Here is a 22701-nt window from a genome sequence, read left to right as displayed (position 1 = left end):
TCCATCCATCCATCCATCCCTTCTTTCCAGATGTCCTCACACACGGAGTCGGGATGCCCTTCTTGTGGGACACCCCAATATGGGTTTTATACAGCCGTGGTGTTCTTTGTCACACCGCTCAGGGCTTTCTGTGGGTTTTCTCACCACAGGTCCCATGTGGTGGGGCTGAACCAGCAGCACCATTTACTGTCTCTGGCCTCTCCCCAGCTTTCCCCCAAAAGGCTGGTGTGCAGTCAGGGTGACTGGTGGCTCTTCCCTTGAAGACAGTGCCTGGCCTTGTTCATCTGCCCATTGCCCAACCCCGAGGGTGCCTCCCAGCAGTGCTGTGCTGTTGGGAAACGCCGGTGATAGCCCCATTACCTTTTGACCTACTTGAGCTCTTCCGTACCCGTTCTGCTAATTACAGCTCACCTTTCACAGGGGAAGCAGGGCTGGTTCAACCACAGCCACCTCCCACACCTTTCCTGGGGCTGCTCAAGCAGGTCCCTGGGAGGGAGGACACACACACCACATCTTCCTAGTGCTCCCCTTGCCCTAGGCTGTTCCTCCAGCTCCTGGAGCCTCCCATGACTAACAGGTTTTGAGATAATTGTTCCACTCCCTAATCTGATCTGCAGAAGATTCATGACATTGTTTTCAAAGTGCCATAAGCCATTTCCAGGGTCTGTAAGCCCATGAGGGTTGTGATTCATCCGCATGCTGCTGCCACAGGTACTTAATCTTCTTCAAAACAGCAAGTCCTTCTTCCAGGGCTATTATCTCCTCAGGAAACGCCACCCAGGCAAGCGTCTAACAGGCCACTTTTGCCTGTTCAGTGCTGATGGATATTTGTGCCAGCTCTTGCTTCCTCACAAATGCCATGAGGTTCAGTCCTTCCCCGGGAGCAGCTGTCTCAGGAGAGGGGACCATGGGGCTGAAGCCTCCTTCAATGTCACTTGAGGGCTGGGTACCCCCCAAGGACTGTCAAACCCACAGGAAAGGGGATGCTGCACTAAAGCACAGAGGGCTCCCTGTCTCCCACGTGTCCTCAAAGTGCCCTTGAATGGACAGGGGTTCATCCTTCATGGTGAAGATGTGAGACATTGCAGCCCACTGGCATCTGGGGCTGGAGACAGTTCAGGGGTGACAAAGGCTGTTGCACCACCTGGAATGAATTCTCATTTTGCCCCAAAGCATCTTGCAAAGGACAGTGATTAATTACTCCTGGCACCAAATATTTGTGTCCTACTACTGAACTTTGTGCAGTTGTCTTGGTTCTGGTTGAACTTTTCTACTGTAGCAGGAACTCTGTTATTGTGGCATTCTTCTCTGGGGAGCACAGATCCACGGGTGGCTGTGATTCAGCTAAGACAGGTTCACCTCCAGGAAGCCTTTCCTGCACCCAGCATCCCTGTGATCCTTTCCCAAACCTAAGGCAAGGGAAACTGAGTCTAAAAATGCCCAGCCTGGAGGCACTTCTCATGGCACAGCCAACCTCAGCCACAGCCTCCATGGAGCCACCTTAGCTCTCTGTTCTGGGATCTTCTTCCTCTTCTTCCCCAGCAGTTTCCATTCTTTGTTTCCAGCTTAATTGACAAAGGACGTTTTTATCTTTCCTTATATTTTGAAGCTGTAAATCACAGGTGACCATTGGTGCTCATTGTCTGCTGCATCTGTTGCCATGTTGATGGAATCAGCCTGAGACCCAGGCTTTCATCCTCCATCTCTAGGGGGTTTCCACACACCTCAGCTGGATGGTGGGCACAGCTCAAACCTTTCCCCAGCAGCTGGGCAGGACCTCCTTGCTCCTGGGGTGCTGTGGCTGGAGCAGCATCTTTGCAGAGCACCAGGGCTGCTCCCCAGGACAGCCTTGCTGGAGCATCCAGCCAAGCACTGACCCTGGATCTGGCTCTTTCCAGACCCCCTTGTCTTTGGAACATTCCTGCCTCTGACTTGTTTTTTCAGGTTGCACATGATCCCCAGGTATTTACAAAACACGGCTCCGTTTCCAGACGCTTTCATGGCTTTGGGAGGTTTCACCTTCTGCCCTGGCCAGGACCTTGTGTCACTGTGCCTGCACAGCCTTTGGCAGCCAGGCTTTCTGCACCACGGTTCCCCAAACCAGAGATGATTTTGGGCTGCAGGGACCTTACTCCTTCAGTGTGGCTATGAAAAAATGATACCCCAAAGTGATTCCATCTCCACTAATACTTGGTGTTCTCCTGGGTCATGTGTAGTACCATGCCAGGCTTGCTTTGCCAGCCCAACATCAACCTCCCATCTCCCATCTCTGCCCATCACAGAGTCTGTATCTCAACAGTGGAGTGATGGGGACAGGGGAAATGTGTCTCCCCCTTGGTCACAATGCCAGGGGAAGATGACTGGGCCATGCTCCAGGTGACATTCTGCTCCCTCTGCTCCTAGGAAAGGTGGCAGTAGGTCACAGCAGCTGTGACCTGGTTCCCATTCCACGCCTCCATCCTGCTGGGGAAGGTGGTTGCAGAATGGAGCATGTTGTCAGCCTGAAGTTGCTTAAGAGGGTTGAGGCCAGGAAGTAGAGTAGGTGTCCTCCAGCTGAGGCAGGAGGAGGAATTTTGGGGGAGGGGAGGAGGGTAGATGGTCATAATTCTGGAAGGTGGCCAGAGTGTACCAGTATTTACAAGAAGTGTTCAAGATGGCTCTGACCTGGGGAGAGAAAAGAGATTGTGCTGTCACTGATGGGAATTGTGCTTCCCACACAAGCTGGTGGGGCTTTGTGGCAACCACGAGGCCAGGACCACGGGCAATCCCCCACCCTGAGCTTGGGGGTGGCACTGGGGACATGCCCATGTAGCATGAAGCAGGAGCTGACCTCAGAGTGTGGCAGCAAACAGGGTTCTGTGCTGGGACAATCCCATGGAAAAGATGGAATAGAGAAGGCAGGGAATATCTACCACAGTAAGGGTGGAAGCTACAGAATAGCAAAATCGCAACAAAAAGCAGAGCCAGGCTCATTCCTGCTGTCCCCTGCTCCTCCCCGGTGCCTGGAACGGGGCCAGGGCAGGATGAGGGCCAGGGACGAGCCGTGGAGACACAGCTGATCACAGGGGACAGGAGCCTGTCCCCGCCGGCCAGACAAACAGCCAGGACCAAGGACGCGGCTGTCATTCAGCAGGAGACATGAAAGAGGCAGCCGTGTCTCGGGTGGGGGGAGCAGGGTGCAGCCCCGCCGGCTGCCACGCAGGGGACAACAACGAAATGATGGCCAGGGAGAGTCGGTGAAGAACGGCGGGACACGGGGCGTCCTTTCGGGACGGGAAGCGTCCTCTGGGGTGGCCTCGCCGTGCGTGTGGCCACCGTGCCCCCTCGTGGCAGCACGACACAGCTCGTGGCAGGAGCCACGCAGGGACGGAGGCAGGGATGGAGATGGAGGAAGGAATGGAGGTGCTGGGTGCCATGGGGGGCCCTGGCAAGGTCACTTCATCCCACCTCGAGAAGTCCACTGGGGGTGCAGCACCCCAACCCCATCTCTGTTGATGCTGCCTGAGGACACACTTGTCCCAGGTCCTCACCAAGCCTCGTCTGACTGCCCCAAAACCCCCTCAGCTTGGAAAGGTGCCTCCAGCACCCTCTCTCCTTCTCAGGGGTCACCCCTGCTGGTCATATTTTTGTCATAAACCACTTGTGCTGTGGCCAAGCCAAGCACTTCAGGCGCCGATCAAGGGCAGCGTGTGTCCAGGCTCAGGCTGGGAATCCTGGAAATAACACCAAGGCTGAAAAAAAAAAGGGTGGAAAAACCCAAACACGTTCCCCTGCACCCTGCCTCAGTTTTCCCCAGCAAGCCCTCAGGAGTAACAATTGTGGGGCTGTCACATGTGCAATGTCATTTTAGGTACCTGGAGTAGGTGCAGGGGGCCAAGAAGATGCTTCCTCAGCCCCTTCTCCTTCCTCCTGTGCTCATTGTTGTCTATCATAACCTCTTTGTCCTCTCTTTGCAGCCCCAAGTCATGCACCCAGAGGGCAGGAAAGCCAGACCGTATCTTGAGGCACTTCTGGGACACCTGCAGCTCTCAGTGTGGCATCTTGCTGCTTTCAAGGCCACTCAGGAAAACCTCAGACACTGCAAACCGGGGCAGGCTGGCATGTCCAACCTCGTGGGAGAGGAACAACTCTGGGCAGAGATAGCCAGGAGGAAAAAGCTGGCCTGCCTGGTGGAGTTTTTCTTCATTCCTTGAAAGCCACAGAGACCTGCTGTGCGGGATTCAGGGCTGGAGGCAGCGCCAGGGCAGCGCCGAGGTGGAGCTGTCGTGATGGATGACATGACACCATTCCCAAATGCCTCTACCACAGGTGAGAGTGCCCAAAGCACTGGCAGAGGGGGATGCTGAGAAGTGGTACCCGCTGTGAGGAGCATCACACCCAGTGTGGGGTTTAATCTGTGTCTGGCATGGCATGAGCTGCAGTGGGACAGGAGGTGGCAGGAACATCTCCCAGCTGCCATGGGGACAGGCAGATGCTGTCCTTGGTGCATTTACAGGAACAGGCAGCCTGTCTTTGCCAAGCACAGGTATTTCTGAGGCTTGCAGCTGGAGGACACATGGCTGCTGTGCCCTGGACCTGCTCCTAGAGGGGAACAACCACCCTGCCTCTGACCCAGGTCTGGGTCTGGCTAAAGCCCCCAGGAGAGGTTTGTAAAGGAGAGGTGAAGTGTGAGACAATTTTACTGTGCTGTGGCCTTGTGTTCGAGCCACTGCTCCTGTCCTTGAGCGTGCAGCCTTGAGCCTGGCAGCAGTCCTTGCTCCTGCTGGAAAAGTCCCCCAGCTGTCCCAGTACAGAGGAGATCATGCTGTCCCCAGAGGGACAATGGTGCCTACAAGCTGCAGGGCTGGCTGAGTGCTTGCCCCAGGCAGCAGGGTTGGGGTTGCACAAGAAGGGATACTGACTTGGGTAGGGAGGGAGTATCACATCATTCTGGCCTCTCAGGTACAGGAACAAGAGATGCTGGCAGCATATCAGAACATTTTATTGCCACAGTGGCCGTGGGCCAGACCCAGCTCCCAGAGGGGGTCTGAATCCAGCCCCTTGACCCTTCTAATACTGTTGAGAAGATGAACCTCAAGCCTCCAAGCACAAGTGCTGAGCATCCTCCATCCCAGCTGCCATGGAGCAGCTCTGGGGCATCACTCCCATGCTGCTGCCTGCACCTCTGGGAGCTGGAGGCCAGCAGCGAAAAGTGAGGTGAGGCCAAAGGTGCAGAGCGTGCCTTTCCTGGGACCGCAGGGGCTGGCACCACATCCTGCCCTGGGGCTGCTGGCAGTGGGGAGCAGCAAGAGCCCCTCAGACGTCCATGCCAGGCGCCCGGCCCAGGCCCAGCGCCTGCACCAGGTCGTCGCTGAGCCCGCTCTTCAGCGTCCGCCGCACTGCGGGAAGAGAGAGAGAGAGCGTGGCACTGCCAGCACAAGCAGCACTGGGTGCCAGTCCCCACGCACCGGGGCCTGCTCAGGCAGGGTAATGGGGTGCGTGGCATGGACTGGTCTCAGGGTACATCCTGTCTGGTGGGGTCAGCATGGCAGGTCGTGGGTGGCCCATGGGGAAGGAGCCAGACAGGGCATGTGATACAGGACACAAAGGACAAGGGATAGGGACAGAGCACAGAGACATGGAGATGGAACAGAAGATAGTGACAGGGACAGAGATGAGAGGGAATATGGGGATTGGGCAGAGCCTGGGAAGAGATTGGACAGGGCATGGCAACAGAGACAAAGAGATGGGAAAGGGTGAGGGGACAAGGATACAGAGCTGGGAAAAAGCATCCGAGCAGGGACACAGATATGGGAAAGGGACGTGGAGATGGGACAGAGTACAGGGACAGAGTGTGGAACAGAGATGGAACAGGGCATAAGGACACAGGGATGGCACTTACAGGACTTCCTGTTGCCACGGGACCTCCTGCGCTCCTTGTTGGGGCAGGGCCTGGGGTTGGCATTGTGTGTCACCGATTTCACCAGCTGGTCCATGATTTCATCTGAAGCATCATCAGGCGAGCTGGGAACATCCTCCTGGGCTGGAGAGCTCTGGGTCGGTGTGCCATGCCCTGTTCCTGCATGGGGACAGTGAGGATGCTGGCACCAGTTGTTCCCAGCCATCTGAGCATGTCTTGAATTCCTTTACTATCCTGCTCCTACCCTGGCTGGCCCGGCTGCGGCGGAAAGGGATATCTGTGGGGGAGGTCAGCACAATCTTCATGCTCTCGTGACCCGCTTCCATCTGCTCCTTGGGGCTGCTGGACACCACGGCAGGCGGCAGAACTGTCTCGGCAATGCCAGAGAATTTCTCAGTCTGCAATGAGAGGAGAGGCTGGTGTCGGGGACGTGGGCAGCATCACCTCCTGGTGGTGCCCAGCCCAGCGTGCCCGCACCTCGGTGATGAGCCGCCCCCGGGTCTTGCTGCGCTCGCGGTGCGCGGCGCGTTTCTTCTGCTGCTGCAGGACGCGCTCCCAGCAGGTGCGGTACTCCAGGGCGAACTCCCGCAGCAGTTTGCAGATGGACGTCACCTTCACGTCCCGCGCCGCGCCCGCTGGGTACCCCAGGTACAGCAGGAAGGAGTGAAACCTACGGGAGCATCAGTCACAGAGGGCCACCAACAGGACTGCAAGGTTCCTGCTGTGTCCCCAGCCACCAACCTGTTGAGGACACGCCTGTGCACCACCTTCAGGACGATGATGCGCTGGGTGCTGTCCTTGAGGAACTCTGTCAGCTTGGTCTTCAGCACTGGCTTGGTCTCATGCTTGGCAATCACCTTCAGGTTGTGCCAGGAGGCCCTGCACCTCCGCTCCAGCTGCACCAGGCTGTTGGCCAACTCTTCAAAGTCAATCTGGAAGAGTGAGGTGTCAGTCCTTGCCATGCTGGTGTGGCTGGGCAGCCACAGGACCCACACCCTTCCCCTGCCCGGGTATCACCTGCCTTGCCTCACCTTGGCGGAGCGGGTGATGGATGCAATTTCTGAGTAGAGGTCAGTGGTTTCTGGGAACTTCTCTACCACCATCTGGCAGAGATGGTAGAGCAGGGACTGACGGTGCACTGTGTCCTTCACTTCCGAAACCTTCTCCAGGTAGCTGAGCTCAAAGCCTCTGCTCTGAAACCCAATGGACTCAGCAGGGACTCTCATCCCTACTCCAGCAGACCTCCAGTCTGCAGACCCACTGGGTCCCCACCAGCACCTCCCAGCTCCCCAGAGACCCTTCTGGGTGCCCACACACCATGGCTGGTCCTCACCCTGCTCCTCACCTGGGATCCATTCAAGAAGTTGCCCGTGGCCAGCAGCGTGGCCAAGATGCACTTGAATGTGTGATTTCTGGCCAGCTGCTCCATGCCTACCTTCAGATCAAAGAGCGGCTCTGCGATCTCCTGGGTGAGGGGAGAAGCAGGTGAGATCCCTTGGTCACTCTCTCCCTTGGGAGCTTCAGCATTCACCCATGAGGACAACCACCTCCTGATCAACCAAAGCCCATGCTTGCCTTGGGGATCTGCAGCCCATCCCCACCTCCCATGTTTGGATATGACTGGTCCTCACCAGAAACATTATTGGCTCAGTGCTTAGCACTGCTGTGGTGTCAGCAGTGGGAGGGCAGAGGGGAGATGGGGTACATGGCCCTGTACCTGCTCCAGGCTCTCATAGTCCAGCTTGAAGGCCCAGAGCTGAAGCCTGGCCGTGAGGTCACTGATGGAAGACAGGGACAGCAGGAACTGCTCTGCAGAGCCCAAAGGCACATCAGGATTGGCCAACTGGGCCTCCTGGATCTTTTGTTTTTCCTCCTCAGTTGGGACCATGGTTAGGATTTTCTGGAGCAGGGAAAGAGGGATATGTCAGACTCCATACGAAGGATGTGTCAGCCCAGGCATCGTGGCATGGATGTCTCCTAGCCTGGAAAAATGACCTGTTGAGGACCTCAGAGGAGCTGAGCCTGCTTCTCTTGTGCTCACCTCAATCCCTTCCTTACTGACTGCAAATTCATCAAAGTTGAGCACAGCTGTCTTGATTATATGGACAGGTGGCAGCACAGTGAGGCCAATGTTGATGGCGTTGCTCCTCTTGGGGTCCAACACCACCACCACCTTCTTCCCATCAATGGCTTTCTGCAAAGAGGACAGGATGGGTGGGGCCAGCCAGGCAAAGGGCTCACCTTCATGAACTTGTGAACACGGGGAACCAAACAAAGACCAGGCAGTGAGCCAAACCAAATCTGTGCACTGCCCATAATCATCCCCACTGAGCCTCCAGGCTTCTGGTGCCCATCCTTGACATAGGGTAGGGGTAACAGGGTCCCCACAGGAACCCACAGCCTTCCTCCCACCCCTCAATTCCCAATGGGTGCCCACTGGTACCTTTGACGTTGGCGCTTCTTTTGACCGTGACTCAAAGAGATGCTCCAGTTTTGCAGTATTGATCTCGACATTCTGCAGGGATGCCCAAAGTGTCCCCTGGCCGAACCTGCCAGGCCCCACAGTGCCATCCAGCTGCTTCAGCTCCTTCCAGAAGAGCTTCACTGTCCTCTTCTTCTTGGCCTGGGAGGGGCCGTCTGTTGTTGAGGGACCTGGCAGCCCTGGTGGGGGTGGGCAACCAGGGATTGCAGGAGGTGGAGGAGGTGGTGGTGGGCAGCCAGGGAGGGCAGGAGGTGGAGGAGGTGGTGGTGGGCAACCAGGGAAGGCAGGAGGTGGAGGTGGTGGTGGTGGGCAGCCAGGGAGGGCAGGAGGTGGAGGGGGAGCCATGAATGTTCCAGCACTCATTGCTTCAATGCCAGGAAAAGACCCGTTGGTCATTGGCCCTGTGTCCAGGATGTCAAAATCTTCTTCTTCCCCCAAATCAGTAAAGTCCATATCCTTGATCTTCAGCTGCACGGGGATGGTCTCCAGGCGCTCCCATGTCAGCTCCGTGTCCTTTTTGATGGGCATCATCCCGGTGTTCTCCAGCTTCTGTGTGTGGGTCTCATCATCTATGCTGGACATGGCACGGACCAGCTTGGCATGGGCACTGGCTACTGGCCCATCCGGAGCCCTGCCACGGAGCCGGGCACTCTCCTGCTCCTGGCTGCTACTTCCCTTGGTGTCCATCTCTGCCTCACCCTGGATCCTGGGGGATAAAGGTGTTTCATGGAGCACCTTCTCCCTCCCTGGCTCCGAGGGGCCCTTGGCATAGAGCATGTCCAGCATAAACTTGGTGTCAGAGGAGATGGTGCTGCAGGAGTCAGTGATGTCAGATCGAGCCAAACGAGACCCTGCAGGGAGAGAGGGAGAAGCTGGGACAATCTTGGAGGGGGCAGGTGATGCTGGGCTCAATGTAGAGCTGGAGCCCTGCTCTGCAGTGGGGTGTGCTCAGATGCCGGCATTTTGAGCAAGGAGGTACCACCAGCTCCTTGAGGCTCTGTGTGTCACAGATGCAGGCATGGGATGGTGACTGAGGGGCCACTAGTCCCCACCCCAGGGACCCAGATGAGCTGGGAACACACACCCTGGCAGCACCTACTTATGCTGGATGGCTCCATCCCGGAATCAGAGGTGCCGTGGTCTCTTTCCCATGCAAGAGCAGTAGGATGCTCCAGTGTAGTGTCACTGAGGACATCGAGCCGTCCCTTGGCCATGGAAGAGATCTTCTCCTTCTGGGCTGCAGCCAGGTTCTCCAAAAAGCGAGCTCTGCAAGATGGGGTGGATGTTGGCCAAAAGCAAATCAGGGATGGGGATAATAGGGACAACCAGCAAACCACGCCATGCCACACTGCACAGCCAGTCCCACAGCACAGAAATCCCCTGCACTGGCCACACCACATCAGGGACACCAAGGATTCAACGTCCTCTGAGCCCTGCAGAGAGAGGTGATGGCCCCACGGCTGTGCCAACAGGGTGCTGCTGTCACCAGCTGGTCCTAACAGACCTGGTGCTCACTGCAACCCTCATCCAAAAGCTGCAAAACCCAGGAAGGCACCAAGGCAGAGACTTGAGGGCATGCTCCTGCTCCTCATGCCCTGTGTGGCTAGAGCCCAGATACCTCCAGCCGGGTACCAGTCCAAGGAAGTGCATGCCTGGAGACACACGCATGCCTCTACTTACTCAAACTTCTTCAAAATAGGCTTGTCCCCATGCAAGGAGGGGGCATCCTCCCGCCTGAGGGAAAACAGGGGTTAGCCCCCACTGCCAGCAGTCCCCTGGGACTCATGCATCCTGCACACACCCACCTGGCAGCCCTCCAGCATGGAACCCTTGCCCCATGGCCCCAGGGTTCACAGGGAGCCAGGAGAGCCCTGGCAAGTCCCTTCTGACCCAGGCACCAGGTGGCATCAGGTGCTGGAGAGATGGGACATTGTCCATCACCTGGAGCAGGCTGTGCCACCCCCAGCAAGGACACCTCACCCCAAAGCAGGGATCACAGGGTGCCACATCCTGTGGGGTGATGGGGGAGTGGGTTGGGGTCCCAAGGTAGGACTTGAAGGGGAGAGGCAAGGGATGGGGGCAGCAAGGTGAGTGCAAGTGACTGCTCCCCCAGAGCATCATAGGATAGGGCAAGGGAGAATTAATAGGCCATTAAGCTGAAAGAGATTAGGTTTAAATTTGATGTTAGGAAGAAATTCTTCACTGTGAGGGTGGTGAGACACTGGCATGGGTTGCCCAGAGAAGCTGTGGATGCCCCGTCCCTGTAAGACCAGGCTGGATGCTTAGAGCAACCTGGTCATGTGGAAAGATTGGAACTAGATGATTTTTAAGATCCCTTTCAACCCAAACTATTGCAGGATCCTATGATTCTATGATCATGCTGGCAGGGAGCACACACATGCAGAGCCAGGCACTTACCAGACAGGGGCAGTTTGGTGCAGCCTGCAAAAGGAAAGACAGAAAGAGTGGGCAGAGGAGAGGACAAGCGCGGGCAGAGAGGAGAATGAGGAGGAGCTGGAGCAGAGCTGTGTATGCCCAAAGGATGCCTTGGAGCCCCTGGCTGGACCCTTTGATACCTGCTGCCCCCTCATACATCCCTCCAGCTCCAGTGCCCTCCCAGACTGTTTCCTCAAGGGGAAAGGCAGAGTGTGCCCTGGGACGGACACACCTTGTGCTCCTGGGAGCCCACCCTGCTGCCCTGGGGGACCTCCATGCCCCCAGCCCCTCCTGGCTCCTTACTTGTAGACGCTGCGCTCTCCTGGGCCCGGGGGCTGCTCCTTCTCAGCCGGGGGGGAGGCCAGGGCCAGCCGCACGCTGGACGTGCTGTTGTAGATACTGGTGGGACAGGGTCTGGAAGAGAGACAGAGACTGAGAGCAGGTCCCACAGGACTGCTCTCCAGCCTGGCAGCAGCAAAGGATCCAAGTGCTGCTTATGCAGCATCTTGGTGTCTTCACCATCTCAGGAGCATCCCACCACAGAACCTCCTCCTGCACTCACTCTGCTGGGCTGCTTGGTGCAGGGACAGGCAGGATGTCCTCAGCTGGGGGCTCCTTTGGAGTGCCAGGAGACCCCAGCAGTGGCTGGGCATCGGCACTGGGATCCTGGGAGCCACCCTGGGATCGCCACCCACGCCGGCCCTCTTCTGTCCTCCTCCGCTCTTTGCGTCCCCCTGAGGGTGGCTCTTCCGCATCATCCTCCAGCTTGAGAGCACTCTGTGGAGGGACCAGGGGCATGGCACCGGGCACAGCAGCATCCCTGCCACCCCACGCACTCACCCTCCCTGCTGGAGGCAGGTGGCACATGGCCAGATCCTGCTGGAGCCCTGCTCACCTCGTAGAGTGTGAACTGCTGCTTCAAGTCAAGGTCGGTGCCCTTGCTGCCCAGGTACTGCTGCACCACCTGCTCCATGCCCTGCTGCTCCAGGCAGTCGGTCACGTCGTAGAAGGTGTCCTGGTCTGGGAGGGCTGCCAGCGTCTGGGCAGAACCAGAGGGATGCTGCTGGCACTGGGGTGCCCCACACTGAGCCCCAGCAGTGTGGCACCACGGGGACACCCCCACAGACCTTGTTGATCAGTGTCATGGTGAACACCAGCAGCTCCGTGTCAGCCCCGTTGCGCTGCTCCAGGATGGCCATTAAGTTGGACCACGGACAGGCACCTGGGAAAAGAGGCATGAACAGGTGACATGCAGGCTGGGAGGGGACACTGTGCCCCAGCAGGGACCTGGCAGGAGGCTGGAGCTGCACTCACCTCTCGCCTGGTCCACGGCATTGACGGCGCGGATGAGCAGCAAGGCGTTGGGCTCCGTGTACTCCACAAACACCAGGAGCAGCTTCAGTGCCGTCTTCACCACCAGGCGAAACTGGGACAAGGGATGGCAGCTGGGACAGCAGCAGTGACAGGGGCCTGCCAGCGTGCTGCTGGGGCACTGTGGGGTGGCTGTGCCCATGCCCCAGGACTGGGAGCTTTGCCATGGGGCCAGGGACCTGCAGCTGGGAGGCCGATGGCCAAGAGGCACTGGGAAGGGACCTGGAGCAGGAGTGTCTTACTCAAGCTCTGTGCCTGGGAATGTGGTCACATGAGGTTAGGGAGGTCTGGGTGACTTCCAGAAGGCTGGGAGCAGGACCCAACACAAGCAAAGGTAGCAGGGTACCAAGCCCAGAGGCAGAGAGTGAAGTACATCCTCTGAGGGACAGTTCAAGGGGACAGCCACAAACAGGGAAGGAGATGCAGTGGAGGGCATAGGCAGCCCCCCAAGAGCAACAGGCACTCACTGGGCTTCCTGACAGTGTGTACAGCCACTGGACAGTCTCGTTGTGGTTGATGACACCTTGCATTCCATCCACGAAGAGCATGATCTGGCTCAAGGCTGCAAGGCAGAGAGTGGCCAGGCTGATGGTGCAGCAGGCAGGGGTTGGGAATTACCATCCCTGCACAGCATCACTGCAGGAAGGACAATGTCTGGCTGCTGGGAAGGCAGAGTAGCCCTGGCAGACTTTCTGGCTCGCCTCCCCTGAGTGCCTGCCTTCCTCCCTGGGGACAAGCATAGAATCCTAGAATGCTTTGGGTTGGAAAGGACCTTAAACACCTTCCATTAGACCAGGTTGCATAAAAGACCCATTCAATCTGGCCTTGAACACTTCCAGGGATGGGGCATCCACAGCTTCTTTAGGCAGCCTGCTCCAGAGGTGCCCTGTGCCCAAATACCAACCCCGGAGGATGTAATTCTGGTAGTTCTGGTCAGCCTCTGTCCCCACTTTGATCAGGCACGTCAACCCCTCCAGGTTCACGAACTCTGGCACCAGGTCCTTGTCCTCCTGTGGGGAGAAGGCCAAGTGTTACCACAGTGTGGGGTGGGCAGCCAGCCCTGGGGTGCCCCTGTCCCCACCACACCAGCAGCACCTCACCTGGAAGAGCTGCTTCAGGGAGAAGAGGGACCTCCGCAGCTCGGGCCCCTGCGAGTTGTACAGCTTCTCTGGGAGGAAAGGAGAGATGTGGTGTGAGTGGCTCACTGCTAACTGGCGCTCCCAAATGCTCCCAGCTTCCTGGGAAAGCCCCTCACCCTGACTTACCCTGATCCTGATCTCTGTGCCATCACCCTGGCATTGCCCTGGCTGTGGGACACACTGGCTGGAAGCAGCTGCTGTACCACAACTACATATTTCAGCCCTCCCACTTTCCTATTTCCTTTTTTTTTGTCCTCTTTTTCTGACCAGCAATGACACAAATATCCCCTCTGGTTTCCTGTGCAGAACCTAAACAGGAACACAGGCAAGAGGTTGAGCTACTTTTAGCCATCCCTCCCTGGGCACAGCCATGCCATGGTTCCAGAGTTCCCAGCAGCCCCGGGTCTTGGGAAAAAAACACAGCATGGGGATAGGAAGGCCAGTAGTGTGACACAGGTTGCTCAGGGACAGGACTGTCACTGGGCTGGAGATTATGTACTTATGGTGTTGGTGCCTCCAGGCAGGAGCCAGCGTGGAGCAGCCAGGGCATTGGGAAGCTGGAAGGCCCCACCAAGACACCAAAGCCATTGGGAGCCAGCACTTCCCACATGCAAAAACTGAGTTAGCCACATATCCCAACTTATTTGGGTCAGGCTTAGAGCTGCAACAAGCCAAAAACAAGATGTCCAAGTAGTCCTCCAGACAAGCCCTGTAAAACACAGTGTCCCAACAGCCTCCTCCACTTGCTTATCAGCTTGTCAGAGAGCTGAGAGGGAAGACAGAGCTGTTGGGAGGAAAAGCAGAAGAGCTCAGGGTTCAGATAGAGCCTGGGAACTGCTGGCAAAGAGCATGACCATGACCCTGACCCTGGGCTTCCTGCCCCTTCCTGCAAGGTTCAGCTGCAGCCCTGCACAGTCAGCTCATGCCCATCTGGCATCACTCTGCTCAGTGCTTGTTTTCCCCCTGCCAAAGACATAAAAAGGCTCAAGACTCCTGAATATTTTGCAGGACCTCAGAGCAGGCTGCCTGAACCATGGCAGCACTTTTGCTGCGCAAGAGCCCTTTGTTTATGTCTTCACAGCTATATTTAGAGCTTGCCTGAATGACCCAGAATAACTGCAGTGGGTGGTGGGCTCCCAGCCCAAGAGGAAAAAGTCCTGATTTCTGAGGATGGAGGGGATTAACCCAGTGGGTACCCCACGAGGACCACGTCCCCTGACCTCTGGGAGGGGTTACGGGGTGGAAGCAGCCCTCTCCATCACAAAATCCCCGGCCAAAACTCAGTGCAGAGGCCAGGCCTCCCCCACGCAGGGCAGTGGAGCTGCTGGAGCAGGCTGGAGCAGGGAGCAGCCCCCACTCACCGATGATGGCGTGGACTCGGACGGAGAGCTGCGTGCGCAGGATCAGGGTCGGCCGCCTCCCCTTCCTGAGGTGGGGAAAATGTGCTGTGAGTGCCTGCAGTGGGATCACCCCTGGCTCCCTGCCCATGGTGTACACACACATGTGCAGTCCCTGTGTCCCCACAGGGCTCAGGTGCCCCATGTGCCCTACCTGACCTCCTCATAGAAACCCTCCAGATCATCCTTCTGTTCCAGCAGGGATAAGTCAAGGTCCAGGTAGTGTCCAGAGGGTGAGACCTGCAGCGTGCAGTCCTCCAGCTGGGGATGCAGACAGCAAGGCTGAGTGCCCACGCCCACCACAGCCCTAAGGGTTCCCAGAGCATTCCCAGGTCACCCTCCCACCCACACCAAACTCAGCTGGCAGACACATCCTGGAGTGGGGTGGCACGTCCCACCTGTCCCCAGTCACTGGCTCTGCAGGGAGATGCCCCAGCACCTTCTGCCTCAGCCTGGTGCTGATTGTGGAGAAACATGGAGCCCCAGGCTGGAAAAGGCTGAGTGAGGGCGGTCCTGCCAACACTGAGCTCCTTGGCAATCCCTGGGTGGGAGCCATGGCAAGAGGCTGATTGGCTCCCTGGGGCTCCCCTTACTCAGCAGGGACTCTGGGGCAGGATCTGTCTCCTCCCAGGGCTGGCAAATTACCCCCGCCTGCAGGGACTGGGTCTGAGGGAACTGTCAGGCACCCAGCCCAGCCAGGGACCCCCCAAAGCAGTGCAAATCCCTGGGATGTGCCCTGGCTGACACACCCTCTGACTCAGCCCAGAGCCACGTGGGATCTTCCATCAGAATTTGGATAAGCACAGCCCTGAGACAAGGCTGGGGCAAGGGGCACCTTCCCAGAAAGTCCATGCACAGCACCCATGGTGCACAGCCAGTGGACATGGACCCACAAAGCCCTTAAGGTACCCTGGAGCCAGCAGCACCCCACAGCACCCCAGCAGGTCTGGGACACGGCAATTCACCCTCGAGGCACGAGCAGAGGGAGGGCAGTGCCAGCACCCTGCCTCCCCTGCACATCTGGATCTGTTCCTAAAGCACTTGCAACTCCCCTGCCCCACCCTCTCCCTGCTCAACCCATCTAGGAGGAGCAGTCTGCACGGCAGGAACTGAGGACTGGGGATAAAACCCCATTATTAAAGCTGCTCATGGTGCAAACAAGAGCAAGCAGCAATAGGGGAGAGAAGTGGTTTTAGATCAGCCATCTAAAACCCCACCTCAACTTCAGCACCACATTGCAAAAGCTCCAAGCACAGTCGTGTGGCTGAAGAGCTCAGATGGGAACAGTCACAGCTTCTTTGCCTTTCCCATCAATGCCTTTCCCCAGTGGGCTCTGGAAATCCCACAGCAGCACTGGGTATGGCTCCTGCATCTCACTGGGACTCCTTTCCATGACATTCCCACCTCCTTGCATCCAGCACTGTGCATGAGCTCACACATATGAATTCTCTGCGAGTGTGACATTAATACCAGAGGGTAAAGTCAAATGACACATGCACTGAAGTATAACATGGGCAATTTGGCAGGGCACTGTTGTTGGGTTGGACGTTGACGTGTCCTGCTCCACCTCCTGTGGTCGCTGGCCATGCCAGCAGCCATGGCAATGTGCAGCAAACACAGGCTGCTGGCACTGGGCAGGTACTGCTGGCTGCCAGCTCTGCCTTCAGAGCGTGAGTCCCTAACACTGACCCCACAGGAATTGAATGCTTCAATTCCTCCACTGGGGCAGGCTGTCCTGCATCCCTGCATCAACCTGAACATCCCTGCATCCGCCCAGCCAATTCCTGCATACTCCTGGGCATCCTCTCAGACATCTCTGTATCCTCCTGGCCACCCCTGCATCCCCACTGGCACCTCTGCCAGCCTCCTGGGCATCCCCTCAGGCATCCCTGCATGCACCCAGGCACTCTAAGTCAGCAAAGAGCAAATCACCCCAGTCCAAAAGCCTTGCCTTCTCTGGGCTGCCACAGCCCCAGCAAGCCAGAGTGAGCATCCCCAGCTCCTCTGGGGCTGGTGACATGTCCCAGCTGGCAGGGGGAGGCCAAGCCCCTGGGACCTGACCCCGCGTGTTTCCTGTGTGAGCTTGGCAACGTTTCCCACTAGGGATGCTCCAAGCATTGGGCTCTGGCTTGGCTGTGGCCTCCCTGGGGATGGAGAGAGGCTATCCCAGATTCCTGTGGCCCTGCCAAAAATCCTGGGCAGCACTTCCACACCAGGGAGCAGCAACTGCCCCAGGGCCAGGGGTTATTCAGACAAGGGGTTTACACCCTGTAGGATCAATCTGGGATCTGTGTCATGGTGCTGGGGGCAGCAAGTTGGGGTCACAGGTTACTGACAGCTTCATCTGTCTCCTGCCTGGTAAACCATTACAAAATGAGCCAGACTTTGAGGGCAGTGGGGACTTGAGGGCAAAGCAGAGCTGGGAGAGGAGAGTGTCCCACGCTCACACATGCAGCCCGTGGCTCCTGGGAGTCCCAGCCACCCTGCAGCAGGACGGATGTCCTTCAGCCATTCACGGGGAGGTTCTTGCTGAGGACATGATGCTGGTGCCAGCCCTGATGTGGAACAAGGATCCATGACCTGGAAAAGGTTTCTGTCTGTGTTGAATGCCCCATCCCTGGAAGTGTTCAGGGGCAGGTTGGATGGGACTTGGAACAAGAGGTCTAATGGAAGGTGTTCCTGCCTATGGCAGTGGGGTGGAACAAGATGATCCCTTTAAGGTCCCTTCAACCCCAAACCATTCCAGGATTCAATGGGGGTGTGATGGAAACCTCCTCACCTCCAGTATGGAGACATCGTCCATGCACAGACGAGCTCACACCACCCACCACAGCACCACATTTTCCTGCTCACCCCTATCACAGCATCCCCACACACTCCAAGACCAGGCAGTGAATATCCTTTTTATCTGCAGCAAAGGAAACACTTTTACCCCCTTTCTAACACTTTCTTTTTGCAGTAACCACAATTTCTCAACATTGCTACAGCTTTTCTAGAAAGGCTGTGGGAAAATTACAGGAAAAATATATTATTTAAATATAGTAGGCAGCAGTTAAACACAAGGCACCGACAGGTCAGAAAGCATTGGTATCACCAGCTGCTGCTCTTCCTCCTAAAACACACAGGGGCTGATGGTTTATAGAGTTCCACCAGCCCCAGGATCCACCCCAACCCCAACGCCAGCCAAGCACATTCACCACAATTTAGTTGCAGGGTTAAGAGAGGTGTCACCCAGGTGCTTGTCCACTCCTGCATGATGGATGGCAGCAAGTGGATGAGAACACTGCCACTGCCCTATCATGGGGGCAGGAAATAATACCCAGGCCAGGAGGGATCTCTGGAGGTCACCCAGAGTCGGCCCAGAAGTGCAAACTTGCTTTCCTCTGGAAGCTCCTCCAGCTGGGCTCATTGCTCATTAACAGATCTCTTATTTCTCATCAACAGACCTGTGGCAGTGGGAGGAGCCCAGTCCAGGCAGCAGTTGGTGTCCTGGAAAAGCCATGGCACGAATGCCTGGCTGCAGCTCCCTTCCAGGGATCCATGCAAGGATGGTGCTGGGAGCTGGGGAGTGCTGGGGGCTGCTGACGACCCCTCCTCACTGCTTTTGTGCCATCCAGGGGTGAAGTGGGGCAAAGACCCTCACCAAAGCCCTCCTCAATCCTGTTAGGAAACAGAGGGCAACAGGGCCGTGGGATGGGGATTGCTCACTTCACACACAGAGATTGCCCCACCAGCACGTCTGTTGAGTGCAAGAGCTCTCAGCAAGTTTATGGCACTGAGGCCAGCGAACTGTTTGCTCTTCCCAGATTTCCGGGGGAGGAAGGAGAATGCAAAGCTCTAGCCTGATGGGTTTTGCAATTGTTTGGAAAAATCCCCAGATTCAGAGGTGAGATAGTGCTCAAGGGAGCCGCAGGGGCATTTGGGGACTTAAAGGACAGCCAAAAAAACCTGCCCTGTCAAAACCTGCCTGCAGAGGCCACGCCCTGCCCAAGCATCACCCAAGGGTACTAGAAAAATGCTGGAAAGCTGAGAAGATAGTATCAGCCTGGAGGCAAACAATGCAGCAGCAGCAAACAAAGCAGGAAGGTATTTCCAAGCACAAACACACTTCCCGGAGAGCATGAAAAAGTCATCAGTGACAGGTCGTGTTCAGGGAGAGGAAGAACCAAGGGTGTCATGGGGCAGCACAGGCTATTCAAGGCAGTGATGCTTGCACCAGAAACCTCTTGCTCATCATCTCTAAGCTGTTCTCAGCACAGGGAGCTGCTTGGCTGGGTAGGGCTCAGCTGCTGTCCCATGGCAGCTCATCCCCTGGGTGCCTGCGGCTCAATCTTCCTCCAGCGATGAGGGTACCCCAGCCCAGCTCCCTCCTTGCTGCTGCATCCTCTTCCCATGCTCTGCAGGTCCAGGCATGCTGCCCAGCAGGGCAAACCTGGCACCAGGCATTCCCAGTTGAGTTTTTTTACAGTCAGTTCTTTGGGAAAAATCTGACTGTTCATTTACTAATTTTAGGGCGGTGACTAATGGAGCTGAGTGCTACCTGGCACAAGAGGCACCAGGGGAGGCTTTGGCTGGTCATGCCAGGGGAACGACATCTGCATGGTGCAAGGGTGCCAGCTCTGAATTTCGACTGAGCTGGGTGGCCTGGGACACTGACCTCACTCCACAGGCTGCAAATCCCAGTGTGGGAGGCTCCCAATGGACACATTTGCTCATGCAAACCCCAGCCAGCACCCCAGCTTGTCAGGTGGGACATTCTGCAGCCCTTGCTGCCTCAGAGAGTGCTGTGTGGTAAAGGCAGCATGGTTTATAACCTATATAATCCAGAAATCTGGTTTATAAACCCACAACAGGATCCTTGATGTGATCTCATCAAGGGTCATGGGATGATACAGGGAAACTACAGGAAACAAAATATCCAGAGCTTGGATTAGGTACAGAACAGAGCCTGAAATCCCAGGATCAGCACACTTTTGCTGGGCACAGGACCTCCTTGCAAGGCTCCCTCCCTCGGGAACGCAGTGTCCAGTCTCCCTCCCCCTCCCACTGCCCCGTGCCTCCATGGCAGCACTCCGGGCTGGCGATCCCGTTACAGCCAGCTCCTGCCCAGGGAGCACAGCACACGCCTGAAATTTGAGTTTGCTCCATTCGTCATGTCTCCAGGCTGTTTGTTCCCAAACAAACTCCCTTTAGTCACCGCCTAAAAATCCCATGACGGCGACGACATGAGACGCTGCTTCTTTGCTCCAAGAAAAATGAAAAGGGGAATAACGGGAGGAGTTTTTTGGGTGCAGGCAAATGTCTCAAAGTGATCCCCTCTCCCCTGGAAGACCAGCCAGCTCAGTGTCAGGCACATCGAGCTGAATTTCCCCCTCCTGCTGCTCCATCTCTCCGCTCCGGCTCTGAGCGGAGCTCCCCCAGCGAGCCGGGGCTCCTGCCTCCCTGCCCTGCACTCCTGTACAGCTGCAAGACAGAGATGCTCAGCTATTGCCAAGCTCTGCTGGGTCCCGCGTTCCTGAGGAAGACAACAAGCCTGTCCCCGTCCTCAGAAGGATGCTCCGAAAGCATCACGCCCACAGGAGATGTAGGGAAGGTGCCCTGTCTCCCCTGTCTCCTCCACTTCCCAGCCCGAGCCACACTTGAGGACACACAAACAAGACACGGTGCCTCGCTTCACATTCGGCCTCCTGCCTTCCTCCCAGCTGAAGGAAATTGCTCAGCATGCATTTCCGTACAGCTCTCCGGTGACAAAGCTGCTGCCGGGCCGGTGGCATGAGGGGCTGGTGGCTCTCCGTCCCCACCATCACCTCCCCAGGCTCCCGGTGCCGCGGCAGGGCGGCACACCGAAGGGTCCCAGGCGGGGCCGGTGTGCCCCGCTCGGGGCTGCCGGCGTGGGAGTGCGAGGCCGCTGGGGAGCACGCTGCCCGCCTCAGCCCCGACCACGCGGGGACAGACGCCTGCCCTCATCCTTCTTCCCCCGTCCAGGGTTCCTGCTCTGAGCACATCCTCTTCCCCCGCCGACTCATTCGGGGCGGCCGAGGCTGGCATCTCCCGCAGGGGCTCACAAATCCCGCCGTGACTCACACCGGCAGCGCTGCCGGGGACAGCCCGTCCGACCCCTCGCCCCCCGGTCCCCTCTAGCCAGCCATGCCCACCCCGTCCCCGCACGGTGCTTTCCCCGCTGTCCCGTCCTGCTCACCGGCAGCGGGGCCCCGACCAGGCGGTGCAGCGCGGGCAGCTGCGCGCCCAGCGCCAGCGCCTCCTCCACGGCGTAAACCGGGGCTCGCCGGGGCTCCGGGAAGCTGCCGAAGGCGAAGGGATCCCCGTCCTCCAGGTACTGCACCCGGCATGGCACCGTCGCCTCCGCCGCCTCCACCACCGCCATGGCCCCGCCGCCGCCGCGGCCCCGTGCGACACCGCGCCCGGGGCGGGCACGGCTCGGCTCGGCTCGGCCCGGCCCCTCCGCCCTCCCCGTCCCGGGAGAGGCCGCGCCGGGCTCGGGGCTCGGCGCGCCCTCCCGCGGGCGCATCCAGGATGGATGTTCTGGGGGCTCCGCTGGAAGGCTCTGCCGTCAGGGGTGCTCCAGGATGGATGCTCCGGGTTCTGGGGGCTCTGCTGGAATGCTCTGCCGTCAGGGGTGCTCCGGGATGGATGCTCCAAGCTCTGGGGGGCTCCATCCAGTATGGAGGATCTCCAGACCCCAGGCTGCTCTGGCGTCAGGGGTGCTCCAGGCCCTGTGGGGCACCACTGGGATGCTCCAGGACGCTCCAGGCCCCCTGAGGTTCCAGGATGCTCCACGGGACCAGGTGGGTCGGCTCACCCCAGGTGAACTGGAGCTCGGATGGGCAGCTGGGCTCAATCTCCCCATCCTGGGCAGGGGGGAAGCAGCACAGGTTGAGCTTCCTGGATCCAGGGGTGTTGTGATGCCACACTAGAATTGGGGCATACTGAGCTTAAACTGCAAAGCAAAGCCTGTGTAAAAGCCATTTTTACTTTCTTTTTGACAGGTTACCTGGACAATGACAATGATCAGATGTGGTGGAGTGGTGGGCAGGGAGCTTTCCCCTTGCTCCTGCCTCCAGCCTGCGTTCCCCAGCCTCCGGCTTCTGCTGGCAAACATCTGTAGCACATTTGTACCCAGGCAGAGAGATGAGAAAAGGTGATGCCACCAGGGCTCCCAGGGAAGTGTCTGATGGCCCATTCCTACCTGGCCAGAGGGCTCAGGCTGGCACTCAGCACCTGAGAGTGCCAGCCTGAGGTGGCACTACCAGCCAGAGGTCTTGCTCTGGCTAAGGTGTCCTGTCCTGTCCTCCAGGGACATGTGGACACACGCCAGAGGTGGCTCTGCATGGAGCACTCTGCCAGCACCCCTTCTTGCCCCCTGCCCAGCATTCCATCCCTCTGGGCTGCTTGGGCATGGCTTGCTGCCCACCCAGGACATGGATCTCCTGGATTGGGAGCCTCAGGGGTGGGGTGTGGGAGATGGGGCATGGTGGATGGCCTAATCAGCAAGCAGGAGATTTTGGGAGTATCTGAGAGGGGCTGAGGAGGTAAAGAGGAGACAGAAATTTTGGGGGCTCCCCATGAGTGTTCCCAGGCTGGTGCTCAGGTAGCACCTGGGCCAGGGGTGGATGGTTTCAGCTGGGAAGGGGCTGGCTGGGAGGGGGATTGAGGATTGAGTGTGGAGGAGGGTGGGGAATTTGGTGGGTGCTTGAGGACCAAGCCAGGGTGGGGAGACTCAGACAAAGCAGAGGCACGGGGTGGGGATGGCAGGGGGGACTGGGGCGATGCAGAGAGGACTGAGATGGAGACAGGAGACCAGCACGGCCCAGGGGGCTCCGGGAGCGTGCGGACGAGCTGGGATGGAGCGGGGGATGCAGGGGGCGAGTCGGGGGGTGCTGGGGCAGGTACGGCCGCCGGGGCAGGCGCCGAGGGCTGGGGCCGTACCGGGGTGCCGAGGCCCGGGCTGTGCCGGTG

The 22701-nt window shown here is 58.0% G+C and overlaps 1 protein-coding gene across 3 annotated transcripts; it reads right to left on the bottom strand.

Moving 5' to 3' along the window:
- Positions 1-4960: 4960 nt before the first annotated feature.
- Positions 4961-21501, bottom strand: FHOD1 (formin homology 2 domain containing 1). Of its 3 annotated transcripts, XM_064387194.1 has the most exons (22): positions 20924-21365; positions 14879-14985; positions 14689-14753; positions 13289-13356; positions 13093-13198; positions 12656-12750; positions 12132-12243; positions 11945-12039; positions 11713-11856; positions 11380-11594; positions 11121-11231; positions 9481-9647; positions 8343-9232; positions 7941-8093; positions 7617-7799; positions 7245-7364; positions 6931-7092; positions 6641-6831; positions 6377-6569; positions 6144-6297; positions 5882-6058; positions 4961-5378 (listed from the first exon to the last, which is right to left on the bottom strand). In XM_064387194.1, exons 1-22 carry the CDS (start codon positions 21251-21253, stop codon positions 5296-5298), a joined length of 3921 nt encoding a protein of 1306 aa, XP_064243264.1. In that variant the 5' UTR covers positions 21254-21365; the 3' UTR covers positions 4961-5295. The 3 variants fall into 3 exon arrangements, with proteins under 3 accessions (XP_064243264.1, XP_064243262.1, XP_064243263.1); XM_064387192.1 differs by lacking the exon at positions 4961-5378 and having other exon boundaries at positions 5495-6058; XM_064387193.1 differs by lacking the exons at positions 4961-5378; positions 14689-14753; positions 14879-14985 and having other exon boundaries at positions 5495-6058; positions 20924-21501.
- Positions 21502-22701: the final 1200 nt, after the last annotated feature.

Source organism: Passer domesticus, chromosome 12, assembly GCF_036417665.1.
Source record: "Passer domesticus isolate bPasDom1 chromosome 12, bPasDom1.hap1, whole genome shotgun sequence".
NCBI classification, from domain to species: Eukaryota; Metazoa; Chordata; class Aves; order Passeriformes; family Passeridae; genus Passer; species Passer domesticus.
This window is presented reverse-complemented; position numbering and strand designations above follow the sequence as displayed.